The sequence below is a fragment of the Cynoglossus semilaevis genome, chromosome 19 (genome assembly GCF_000523025.1).
Source record: "Cynoglossus semilaevis isolate Cse_v1.0 chromosome 19, Cse_v1.0, whole genome shotgun sequence".
Lineage (NCBI taxonomy): Eukaryota > Metazoa > Chordata > Actinopteri > Pleuronectiformes > Cynoglossidae > Cynoglossus > Cynoglossus semilaevis.
The window spans coordinates 6,313,405-6,326,795 of record NC_024325.1 but is presented as its reverse complement, the minus strand read 5'-3'; the positions used below and the strand labels follow the sequence as shown (position 1 = coordinate 6,326,795).

The 13,391-nt window shown below is 40.1% G+C and overlaps 1 protein-coding gene and 1 long non-coding RNA gene across 2 annotated transcripts in view; one reads left to right on the top strand and one right to left on the bottom strand.

The window, feature by feature from the left end:
* Positions 1 to 1,352, top strand: part of LOC103395027 (uncharacterized) — an 8,666-nt gene extending 7,314 nt beyond the window's left edge. The window contains exon 3 of the long non-coding RNA XR_523221.3: positions 528 to 1,352. This is a non-coding gene — a long non-coding RNA (uncharacterized LOC103395027). The remainder of the gene's footprint in view (positions 1 to 527) is intronic.
* Positions 1 to 13,391, bottom strand: part of LOC103395028 (CXADR-like membrane protein) — a 51,199-nt gene that overhangs the window by 2,715 nt on the left and 35,093 nt on the right. Inside the window, exons 2-6 of the mRNA XM_008332561.3 lie at positions 3,885 to 4,027; positions 2,614 to 2,812; positions 1,524 to 1,691; positions 863 to 985; positions 535 to 676 (exon numbers count right to left, since the gene is read on the bottom strand). Of these exons, the coding sequence (XP_008330783.1) occupies positions 535 to 676; positions 863 to 985; positions 1,524 to 1,691; positions 2,614 to 2,812; positions 3,885 to 4,027 (775 nt within the window). The remainder of the gene's footprint in view (positions 1 to 534; positions 677 to 862; positions 986 to 1,523; positions 1,692 to 2,613; positions 2,813 to 3,884; positions 4,028 to 13,391) is intronic.

Genomic DNA, 13,391 nt, shown 5'->3' with positions numbered 1-13,391 from the left:
GATTTTAACGATTACCTTCTAAAGCGCTTTACAGCCGAGCTCCAAACTACATGGTGAGCTGTTCCACCCGTACATGGAGGAGCCTGGGATTTTAACGATTACCTTCTAAAGCGCGTCATAATTAAGAACCAGAGGTGACTGGGTTTTTGCAGTCTGCAGCCTTGGGCCTCCATGCTTGAAGGGTCAGAGACTTGCATTAGTTAGTTAGTTATTTCCATTTTTTTAATGACAAAATTATGAGTGTATTTTTTATAGTCTTCTATACATTCTATAATTATTTTTTATTATTTGTATTGTTTATTAATTATCTGATTTCTTTATCATAAAGTCATCTGTTTAGAAAACTAGAAAAATAAAAAATAAAGTAAATAACATTTAATAATTCATGTGTTGTTAAATAAATAAAAAATACAATGTTATATAAATATGTTTGTATATATATATATGTATATTTAACTGTATAATTACATATAAAAAGATGTTCATGTTTTAACTCTTCCTCCTCCTCCTCCTCCTCCTCACTGTAGCCTGTACCTGATTTCATTTGGAGCGTCTTCTTCTTCATATTTCTTCATCTCCTTCTTGCGACACACCAACCAGATGATGATGATAATGAGAAGGACGCCGAAGGAAACGCCAACCACCGCACCTGCCACCACGCCCATTCCTCTCACATCTACACAAGGCAAAACAGAAGAAAAGAAAAATGAAGAAGTACACCAGGAAGGAGACTGCAGTCAACGGAGAGTCCTCACAACGAGTACTGCGACAGTATTTCAGACTGTTCTCTTAAACAGCAGCGTTCTCTGAGTTACTCTTTGTGCCAAGTCGTGCAGTGTGTGGCTGTGCAGTATTCACTCACAGTGCATCTTAACCTCCACTGTGCAGCTCTCCTCTCCCACGTCATTGGTGGCTGTGCATTTGTAGACTCCAGTGCTGTCCTTGGTCAAGTTCCTCAATGTCACAATTTCGGGGTTTTTCAAATCTAAAAAGACAACGACAGAACACTTAACTGTGAATTAGTTCTAGGTTTTTTTAAACATTAAACACAGAACATAATAAAATTAAATTATCATCTGTTTGTAAAAAAAATGACACAAAGCTGATTTGACTGTCATCTCTACAGCCCTGGTAATTGTACAAAAGCTGTCAGCAGAGATAAAAGACAGGGGACCAAAGAAAGACACAGCAGCTGGCAGCTAACAGTCAGACATAGTCAGCAAAAAAAAATTCAAACTAAATTATAATGTGATGCCTAAGTAACACACTCCATGAACCGAATCCCTGTCCATCTGGACTGGATGACAAAGTCAGCATTTACTATTTTATAAAATAAAGTGTGTCAAATCACACAAGTCTGCACATGACAGTGACTGACTGCTAATATGAATTATCTCAGGAAATACTGTCAGCGGTGATGTCCTGTTAATTTGAGCTCGGTGTTTTAGAATTAGAAAAGTGTGTGACTATCCGATGGAATCTTATCTCATCCACGGCAGTGGAGCAGCTGTGTGTTAACTTACCTATCAGGGCCAGTGGAGGGAGCTTGCCAACGTACTTGCCCTTGTCCAGAACCCTCTCCCATTTGTAGTGGATGGGATCAGAGCCATCGGCAGACTTGCAGCTCATCTTTACGTCGCCGCCCTCCAACAGTTTGCCCTCCATCCAGCACTGTGGCTTGGACGGCTTCACTGCAGATAATATTTGCAGATGAAAACTTTTCAGATTAGAAGTCATTTTAAGTCTAACTCATAAACCTCTATCATTATCTAATGTTTTCCCATATTAGTCATTCCATCATTTGGATAAGTCCTGCTGTTATTGTTGTTAGTCTTTCTGTTACAGCAACAACAAGTTCTCATATTAGGGATTTTAAATTATCCTGATTAATCAGGATTAATCATGACAAATTATGATTAATACACAGCTCCCCACTGACCAATCAGACTCGAAAAAGGAGGGACGGTGGTTAATTAAACGAAGCAGCGAGTCAGGAGGAAAAACAGGAAGACCACAGGGAAGATTCAGACACGAAGACATTTGGTTTAACTGTATAGCAGTAAGGTGAGATGGAGTCAGACGATCCCCTGGGGTAAACCCTGGAGGGAGCAGCTGAAGAAGCTCTGCTTTTATCTCTTATCTAATGGCTTTTTTTGTCCAAGTGTGAATTTCAAACGTGATATTGTATTCTCTTTGAAAAGCTCTTTAATAGGACAGAGATAATATAGTTTAAAAAAAGGTAAATATTATTTAACATTAATGACTGGAGTCTTGTTTACTCAGCAGTCGTTGAGCAACAATGAAGAAAGTTTAGCAGGACTGTGATATTACACTCATATACGTTGTAGTTCAAAGATGAGGAAATTGCGTGACTATTGCTCAAATACTGTAACAAAGTTACAAGTTGTGTAGCTTTATTTAATTCACCTCACTCAGAGCTGCACACAGCCTCAGTGGGATCTATAATACGCTGCATCACCAGATCTATTTTGCAGAAACTTATATAAAATATAGTAATTTTATATGTGCAAACTTTATATATAGTAGTTTTACTCCTTCAGTTCCCAGACGTTGAGATGACTTTTCTCCAGTGTTGCTGAGTCTGCCGCTTACCCAGCACTATGAGGCGGATGGTGCTCCAGTGGTACTGTGCACCGTTCTTGACTTTGCAGCTGTACTCTCCTGAGTCTGTCAGAGTCAGGTCACTGATCAGCAGGGACGCGTCCCCCTTTAAGTACTCCCCGGCGAAGGCCACGCGGCCACGCTCCGCTTCGTTTGGGTCAAATACCCTTCCAGCGAAGTAGGTGATGACCTGGTGGTGCAAAAGAAATGGGTGGGTGTATTTTTGTGATGGGGTACACAACACAGTAGGGGGTGGACGGGTGGACATGGGGTCCCAAGGAGGCACTTAGCTACTGCAGGAGAGATGTAGATTTATTTTGTCCTGGATGACAAAAAAATTCATTGAATTTTATTTTTATTTTCTTTGAAGAATTTCATTAAGAATAGCAGATATTTTTTTCGTATGAATTCTGTGGCAACAGATGTGTCAACAGCAGTCCTACCTGCTAAAGGGGGCACTGCAGATAAAGTTTGGAAACCACTAGAGTAAGAAATCACATTTGAGGTCACAACCAGCACATGACAGGAGCTCAGTGTCCTTGAGATACAGACCAACTGTCATCCCAACTTTCATCCCAACTTCCTAAACCTTGAGTGGAAAATGTCCAGCTGGTCTTCTGTTCCAAACACATCAGTGTTATTTCATTACGAGCGTGCGCCACATAATGAGATTGTGTTATTGGTTTAAAGATTAGGCTGAAAGCTGCTCAAAGACGGCCAAAATAAACTGAATTAGAAGAAAAAATCTTTAAAGATACAGAAAACAGCTTAATGTAGCCAAGAAAACCATCATGTCCTTTACATTTAGACCTTTCTAGAATGGTCCTACGGTAGGGTACATTTTACTACAGTTTCAGCGGGTATATATATATTCAGAGATTTTCAAGTCTTGTGTTTCGACGATTCCTTAAAACCCTGAAAAAAAAGTTTACCTCCTTAAAAAAAGGTCGATGTCTTTCCAAAACGAAGTTATTGACAGACCAAACCTGTAATGCTGTTACCATTTACAGTTATGGGAAATCCAGAGTCTATTGAACCTGTTTTTCCTCCATTGCCCTTAAGTAGGAGATTTTTCCATCTCAGACTGCCATCGATATCAGACCCAGGGCAGATTAATGGTTAATGGTTTTGGGCGAGTTGGATTTTTTTGGAGCTATTCCACCATCCTCTGTTATTTTATATTGAATATCTGCCGCTGACACTTGTTTAAACATGTTGCACCTAATAAAATAGATGAGGTTTTTAGGTAGACAGATACTCACCACTCTCTTCAAAAACAGCCATTCTATGTCCAGGGTGGGGTCATCACCCACCCAGAACTGATGGTGGCAGGGCAGCGTGGCATTGTCCCCCACGACCCTCTTCATCTCTATCTGGGCGTATGTTGTCAGCACAGCCAGTAGAACTGGAGAGACATAAGAGAGAGATTTATGTCTTTAATACTGCATCAGGGTGAGAAGCCTGTCTTTCAGATGCTGTTTCTTCAAAGTCCTAACCTGTTCCCAGTTCAGTTTAACTCGTCTTTAACAAAAGAGGAAAACCTTCAGACTGTCAATTCATTCAATCTTCTTCTACAGCTTGATCTTTGACAAACATCCGTTCAAACACAAACTCACAGCATCTTTAATCAACGCTTGTTTTTGTGAAGTGAGAGGGAACTGAACTCCCGGGAGAACTCGCGCTCAAGTAGAACACGTAAACTTCAAATTTATATAAATTGTTTTTGAATGGCAGAGGAAAGTGGAGTCTGGAGTGGAAACACTATCATTTGTTGTTATTCCCATATCCAAAAATATAACAAACCAGTACTTTAAACATTGTGATTTTCTTTTTTTTTTACCACTGTTTTTCTATGTTTGTTGTGCTTTAAAAAGCTGGCCAGTGATAACCAGTGTGTGAAGTTTGAGTGCTTTAAGGTATCAAGAGGGCAGTTACAGGGGTGACTTGATATGTGGAACTAATTACTTGATCTTAGCTGAGGCTAAGTTGCTGGCAATTAGTGTGACATATGTACAAGTGTGCATTTCTAAAGGGCACCTGCAGGCGGTGATAGGAACAAGACTGACTGAACTGGGCCTCCATACAAAGACAGTTTTTACTCAGTAAACTTTTACACATTTGCAGCAGTTACAGTACATCCATTATTTAGGAATAGAGAGCGGATAAGGATTTACATTTCTTTCTATTTCAAATTGAAAATCACATATTCAAATAAAAAATCCCTACACCTGTAGTAGGCAGAGCAGCTCCTTCCTTTGAATTGTCAGATTCAATCCAAACAAAGAAGAGACAAGGACAATGGGGTAGGATTCAGCTGGAGTGTGAGCTTACCACCCACAGCAGGACAGAGAATAATACTGGCTCCAGCAACTGGGGAGGAATTACCATGAGGGTGAGGATGAAAGCTGGAGCCTCTGAATGTACCCGCTTTTATTTATTTATCCTGGCTTGGACACTGATCAACTGTATGGATGGACTGTCCTGTCCTGCCCTGCTGGCTCGACACATTGTGCTCAGAGCGGGGGAGGAAAGACGGCACAGAGAGAGAGAGAGAGAGCGAGAGCGAGTGCATTAGCAGTGTGAAAACGAGCGTGCACGAGGAAAATGCTGCGAAAGCCAAACGTGATTGTTTTAAACTATGCGTCTTATTATCTGTCCACTCGTCCATGTCTGTTTCAGCGTCGGCGTGACCAGTTTTGCTCTGCTCTCGTTACTCGAAACATTCTCACTGGACCAATTAATAATGGCAGCCACCACCCAGTTAGCCCTCCGACTGCTGCCACACTTATCGCCTTCCTGCCTGTGACTGGAGGCCTGTACCCAGAATGCTCTGATCTTATGAGGAATGCTCAGAATTAAAAACAGGAAGAAAAAAAATCAAAAGAAAGGAAGGGAAACTAGGGGAGTAGACTCAGTCCAGCCTCCGAGCTAATGTAGCCAAGAGTTATTGTCTCTTTATTTATTCATCTAGTTGTTAGATAGTGCTGCAGAAAATTTGCACCGGTATGTGTCTTTGTGTGATATCTCTTTCTTGCACGTTATTAGCATTAGCGTGTATGATTAAAGGGCTAGTCAATTCCAGGCAGTGAGACGGGTAGTCATTACTCAAACGTTTCATTTTCACTCATTCCATTATCTGTGTTATAACTCTGCACACCATTATCTGCCCCGTCCTTCTCATCTCATCCAGTTTGATCTCGGACCACGTTTGTATGCGAGTCCAATTTGAAGTCGTCCAAACACGAATCCCACGTTGCACCACTTTGCACAGCAGCGCATTGAAAGAATTTCAATCTGCTGCAGAAAAACTGAAGTTCTTTCAGTTAAAATGTGCAGCTCAGTGCTGATTAAATTACAGTAGGGCCTTTCATCTCCTATTGTGTATCTGGGTACGCGTATCCTTTGATCTCAGCGGGTCGGCTCGGTCTCATTCACTAAATTGAATGGAGGCAGCGTTTTTTTGAGTCTGTATGAAAGCCAAAGCTTCATCCCATCATTGTAGTCATCAGTGACAGCCCTGTGGATGAGTGGACCGATCAATAACTGATCGATCCAGCTGTGCACAACAAGCCTTTCCTAAGTAGACGGGGGAAAATCATTTGAAAAAATAAATATTTTATGTAGACTCCCACTCCAGTACAGACAGCATGTCTGTTGTTCAGTGCACTCGACTGACGTAGTAAAGTAGGAATAGTTTTCACTCCGATTACTGGAACTTTCTAACAGAGAACTGAAAAACGGAGTCTCGTGGAATTTACCACTTTGACTTTGTGGCGAGCTGTGCTTTTTGCGACTTAAGAGAACAAAGTGGTGTCCATCAAACTGACGAGCAGTGTTCTGACAGAAGCGTAGCCATCAGATATGAACGGCCTGCTCTTTTAGCCAGCGTGTACTTGTTTAAGATGCACAGACGCAGAAGCACGGCGGTGCTTGAAGAGCTACTTGGAAACTTATGGCAGAGAATTTCTATTGTAGAGGGAACGGACGAAACAAAGCAGCAGCTGTCTGAGTGTATCCTGAGTGTATCCTGAGCGTCTGTACGTCCCAGAGTCGACTGGAGAGGCTGGACTGGTTTCAGAACGTAGAGTCGGAATTTTTCTTATTTCGAAAATGACCAACTAAAGCATTTTAATGAACAAACTAAGAAAACAACTTATTCATATCCTTAAAAATGACCTTTAGTCATGGGCCAGATGAGGGGAGTTTGAGTGCCAAAAGTGGCCCCCAGGCCAAGAGTTTAGAACTACTGCTTTATTGTCAATTTTCCTCCAAAGTGGATTTAAATGATGATACAATTTTCTAGTAAGATCTTCAACAAAAGCCATGCAAGCGGAAACAGTGAGATATCAATGTGTGAATCTGTTTTAGTGTGTGTACACACACTAAAACAGACGATAAGATGTATGTGCTCATCTGAATTTTGATTCGCTCCTTTTGTTACTAGTGGAGAACCCCGGGGCTGCTTTGTGTCCGTTCAATGTTCCAGCAAAGTTGAGCGTCTCATTTACATCCAGTGTGAGCGTGTGCACCACTGTTCTCTGAGCAGGTGGGAATGAAAATGATTCTATTAAGACACAGATCGATGTTTTGCTCCAGCAGTCAGTACCTATTGTGTCACTGCATTGTCTACGATATTTCATTTATTTCCCCAGGCTGCTGTGTACTGCGGTGCAGTAGATGCATGTGCCAGCTGCCAGCTCTGCTGATTGTGTGCCAACGTATTCACCTAAGAGACTGGTAATGAATAATGGAAGAAAACAACAGTAATAAATGTGATCACCATTAGGAATGAGGAAGAGAATGAATAATAATCATGGCTGATGTAGCGTTACTTCTCTCATTACACCACAGTAGTTAGAGTAAAATGAAAAACAAACTATTTCAAAATTTAATATTGTATATGCATTTCAGTTAATGATCCAACAGCTCACCCAGGCGTGGGTAAACCTTTTGACTCGCGGGCCACAATTGGTCCTAAAATTAAACGGGGGAGCTGAACTAGGGGCGAACTAAGATAAATGTCATGCATGTAAAAGTCAAAATTAAATAATTTTCTACGCCATCTATTTGTGAAAGGTGGGTATTGCAGAGAAAAGGAAGAAGTATAATGATAACATAAATAAATTATATAATTTGGAATCATTTGGCAGGCCAGATTAAAAAGCATCCAGCCCCCGGACCTTAGTTTGCCTATGCATGAGCTAGCCTCATCTTCTGCTGCGAACATGAACGCCACACGTAACGGCCGATTCACTCATGTTTACCACCACTCTCCTTCGATCTAATTCAGTAGAGATGCTTCCACCTTAGATCATGGATTGTACATTACAACCTGCATGTGTTTACATTGTTATTCATGTCATAACATCCACCTGTTTTTATAGTCAGGACCAAGATAACAGGTGCATTTGTCATTACTGTTTTTGCGATGCTCCAACCTTCCTGCTTTTCGCTGCACTGCACAAACAATAATGATGCACGGTACCGTTGAAAGGCATCACGGAGCTGCAGATGATGAGGGACCGCGTAAATGTCAAGTAACTTTATAACAGAAACTAAGGCACCAGGAGGGAAAGCTCCAAACTTTTCTCCCAAGCAGAAGATTCTCCCCGTGCCAAGAACAAAGGGGAATCTGAAAAGAATGGGATTTGAAGGGGAATACCTGCCAGCTGACAGAGTTTGACAGCGGCTGAATGATTCATGTGCAGCACCGGTCGAGTTATGGGATGTTTCTCTGCTCCTCTTTCTCTACCTCCTTCTGCACGTTAGCAGCTTTTGTGAAGCGTGCGGTCATTTTTACCGCAGCCTTGAACACTTGGAGCGAGAAAAGTCCAAATCAATCATGTTTTATACGGTGCTGTTGTTTGCCACTGCTGCTGCTGCTGCTTTACTGTGGGAAAATAACAGCCTGAATGTAGACAATCAATAATAATAAAAAATAAAAAAAGTGTTTGCGTTATACAAATGCTGAATGTAAATTCACCAGGATAAAATTATTTAATTGCTAAAAAAACAATCAACCAATCACTTTATTGAAGGAGGAATAACATGTTCATGTTGATCATATCATACACTATATCATATATCACTGTAGTTTTATGAATGACAACTGTGTGCTCCACATTTAGAGCCTGTGCTATTCCTGGCCAGTCTCAAGAGACTCTGACCAATCACAGAACATTTCAGTAAGATACAGAGAGAGGGCGCTCTTTTGAGTTACAGAAATACTGTACAAAATGGTCTCATTGGAGTGGTCAATTTAGGGTACGTAATTAACTAAATCACAAATGTCTGCGTCTTTGAGCGGTAGAAATGGAGTGATTTCCTCCAGACTCGCCCCGAGAACATGTAGACACCACAATAAAAGACCAGCAGTCTTTCTGTTAAACAACAACAGCACGGACCGTCTTTCCACTAAGTAGTCAGTCTGTAATATGCAGCAACTTTTCCAGAAAGCAGTATTTGTACGTGTAAACGTGTGACTTGTTTTAGTAAATTGGAATTTTAAGACCCTGCTTTATCATTATTTACCTGTTCATGTAAAGAATTAAACTGTAAACGAGCTCTGACTTCAAACCAACATTTGATGCAAAAAAAAAAAACCAGCAACAACAAACTTTGATTACGTGCTGAATCTATTGTAGAAATCACTGAACCGTTAAACAGTCAGGACCCTAAACACACCTGATCAATTTTCTTAGCTATTATGGTCTAATTCAAAGCACAGATTGATCAACACTGACACTCCTGCTTCGGCTCCAGTGTCATTTTACTTCATAATTTGATATTTTCCTCATCAGGCCTGTCCTTGTCCCACGGGAGGACAAGGACACCAACATCGGCACCTATTTTGAGAACAACTGACAATGAGCTGGAAACTGACTAGGATATCAAAAAAATAAAAATAAATAAAAGAGTAAGCAAACTCTAACTCAGGGCTCTGTGTCTGATAAAGTCATGGCTGTCAATCTCTCTCCAAGGTCAATCCCAAATTTACTTCCTTTTTCTATACTGTAATTCATTTCATATATTTATTGAATTGCAAATTACCTTCATTCTCGGTGTGTGTGTGGTTATTACATTTAGTGTGACCTGGGAGAGAGAGTGAAAACTAAAGACCCTGTTGGATTTAAAAAGATAGCAGCGTTAAAATAATATCTAAAATTACTAATTTAAAACAGGAAAATCTGTGAGCTCTATTATCCTAACTGGGATATTGAAAATCTCACCTGTCAGAAATGTAAAGTCCTACATTTTAAGTTGTTTATATATTATTGTCAGTCCCTGTCGTACTTAAAAAATATTCCCTTTTACTCTAACCTTAAGTCTTATATACATTTTTTTTCTGTGAGATCTAAATTGAATTTGTCATGTCTGGGGCTGTAAGTTTGTTTTTTCCAACGTATGCTACAGTTTTATCAAAGTGTTTTTCTCACTCACAATTCAAACTTCTATATACTACACCGAGAGCTAAACAGTATTATAAATGGTAACGATAAGTTCACACGTCTGTTCAGAGATTTCACTTCTAACTTAAGGAAGAAGAAAACAATACTAGAAGACCATCTCCTCCTGACCTTTAAACAGCACATTTTTCATCACAAGAAGACAAAATATTATCCCCCAGCTGATCCTGTCACCTGTCACCACATTCCACTTGACTGTAAAACAGTTTTCTTGATCCAATCAGACTCAAAAATAAACCGAGATAGGTCAAAACTTTTGGCTATCGTACACCAGCTCCGTTTACACAACGATAAAACTCAATTATTTCTTGCGGTGATTTCAAAGCCAAAAAGGATTTCATGAGGATGCAGCAGCCCCTGGGGACAGGGAGTTGAATTATTAGCGTTTCTTAAAAAACATAACATTTTAGAGACATTGTAGAGAGCAGATGATGTAAAAATAGAACAGACAGGGATGGGACATGGCTTCAGCGGAGCGGGCAAAGCTGTAAAATCAGAAAGAACCATGAAATTGGTGCCTTCTGACAAAAGTTGTGCAGAAATCTGAGAAGTGTTGTTTTTTGCTGTTCAATTTGGCTTTTAAAAAAGTGGTCATTCACTGAGAAGAAACAGAATACTCCTGACCTAATGTGTCCCTGGTGAACTCTCTGAATGGAAGTGCGAGACTGAGTGTGAACAGAGTGTGAATGGTGGCGTGAAGACGAAGGTCAGTGGGACAAGAGCAAATATGTCATCAGTATACGCACAATATATTCACATGACACAAATACTGATAGTATTTGTGTCATGTGACTTTTAATGCAATTCCGTGTAAAACCAAGTGAGTTTGTTTAAAATACTTTGTTAAACAGTGAACAAATGTGTTGATCAATTAGTGTTGAACCTAATACAGGACTTCAGTGATGCAGGGGGAGCAGTGGGTCGTGGGTGTTTTTATTTTATTAAATCTGGCATGTTTGGTGGACACCCCTGATCTAAACTCTGTACACACAAACACACACACACACACCCTCATGCTGACTTGTTTTTGTCAGCAGATGGATTAAAGCCCCAGTAGTCTGGACCTGGTCTCTGTCACACGGCAGAGGACAGCAGGACAGGAAGCCGGCCCAGGCAGTGGGATTGTCAAAGGTCTTCCCTATGGCCCTACACCAGCAGAAAGCCTAGTGGTGGTTTATAGTCATGATCTTCACTGTAAAGTACTTTTCATACTAATACTATGTAGTCCGTACTGCCAGTAATACTGCACCGGCTCCTGAATGACAGGTCATTGATGATGACAGGAATATCCGGAGCAGTTTTTTTTAATTATTATTATTTTTAGAAAAAAAAAAACATAGTGTGGATATAGTTTCAGAGCAGGAACTGCCCCGAGCTCTGCCATAAGCCCCGGGTAATTCACACCATGTGCCTGTGTGTCCACATACATTAAACCAGATGTCATTGATGTGACAGGATGTTTGAGACACTTTTTTGCTGTGGACAATGCATGAAAAGACCACAGGTAACATATAGATAGAATATACATTTTGCTCCAAGTCTAAAGTCTGGTGCCTTTCTTACCTCCATCATTTCAACAAATTCCCAATCCTTGGCTCACTTTTCACATCTCACCTTCCTCCAGCTGGATGCAAAAAGAGTGTGTGATGTTGTGCCAAAAGCCCATCATCACATTGGACATGTGTGTGAATAAAAGAAAGATGAAGGAGGTTTTTCTACTGGGGGATTTAAAAAAAAAATCTTCTCTTCTCCAAAAGCTGTTCTCTTATCTCTGTATTTGCAGTACTCTGTTGTGTGGAGTAAGTCAAAGTACTCATGACATCATTTTGAGATTACAAGGTTTCAGCTCCTTGTTGCTAAACTGAAAGTATTTTAGAACACACTAGTTAACATTCTAAGACTAAAAATCAAAACATTTGAAGAAAAAAAAATCTCTGTAGCAAAATAATTTTTCTGAAATAGTAGATACAAGTTTGCAATGTTTGATTTGGGAAAAGTCATTCAAATCTTTTCAATTTTCTGGACATTTGATCAGTTATGTTGAAAAATAATGAAAAAAACTTAAATATTAACAAATTAAAATATTGCATGAAACATTAAGAATTACTGTCTAAAAGTAGATTATATAATAATAATAATAATAATAATAATAGAAATTAGTCAAATTTGATTCAGCAGTTTGTTTTTAAGTGTTTGGTTGAGTATGTGCGTGTGTGTGTATACACACACTCGAGTGTCTCTCCTGTGAGTTTTAATGCATACCTGATGTATTTTCATTAAACTGTGGCGAGGGGAGGGACGGCCGCCTGTTTTCCCAGCACTTAGGATATTATAGTACTTGGAATGTAATCAATTGGTCAGCCTTTTTAGCTGAAGACAACACTTTGTAGTCCAAAATAAATGGATTTTCGCTCAGCGCCAGGAAGTACGATCTCATTGCTTGGCATTATGGAGAAGGACTTTCAGTAGCACTTAAGATGAGAGGAACGTGAACAGTGCCAAAAAAGATGGATGAAGATGAAGAGGGCGTCTGAGGTTAGCTCAACAACTGAGATGAGATTAAGACAAAGAGAATGAAAAGGTCTGTCGGACACCTCAGACATGTACGGTTAAGACGAATCCATGAATTTCAAAATGTAATCAATATATTTGTTTATATTTGTTTTGCTATCTGGGTCAAAAAGCATTTGCTCATATGTTTCTAAAACACCTGACCACCATACCTGGTGAGTCGATGATAAACTGAGAGAGAAGGAAGTCATTCCTGTACTGGCCTGTAATAATCAAAACTAAAAATTCAAGTTGAATTTAAGGTAAATTTATTTCTATGTTGCATTTATTTGCACTTCTGAATATCTGGATGGATTTCTAATTGCTGAAATAAATCCCGTTCTTCATCATTCAATCGGTTGTTGTCGTTGACGAGGAATCCTGTCGCTTCTAACTTTTCAATAACTGCTTTGGTCGCAGCGCTACGTTACTTGTATAACCTAATTACCGGTTAACTCAGTTAAGAAAAAGACGCTACTAGTGCATTTATCACCGTGGGCAATGGTGTCTAAAAAAGCGCGTTGGTTCTTAGTCTTCTGAGACGAGCAGGTTTTCTCTTTTCATCGAGGTCCTACGGAGCGAAAGTCCTGAACAGAGAGAACGATACCTGGGCTGTACCCCGGTTTTAAGGGTTGCGGAGGTCACTGGGTGTGACGTCAGTGGTCCCTCCCGGAAGCAGTGGGATTTTGGGAATAAGAGTTTTAACTGGGCTTTGGATGTACCTACACTTCTTTCCTTCATGCATTCATGAAT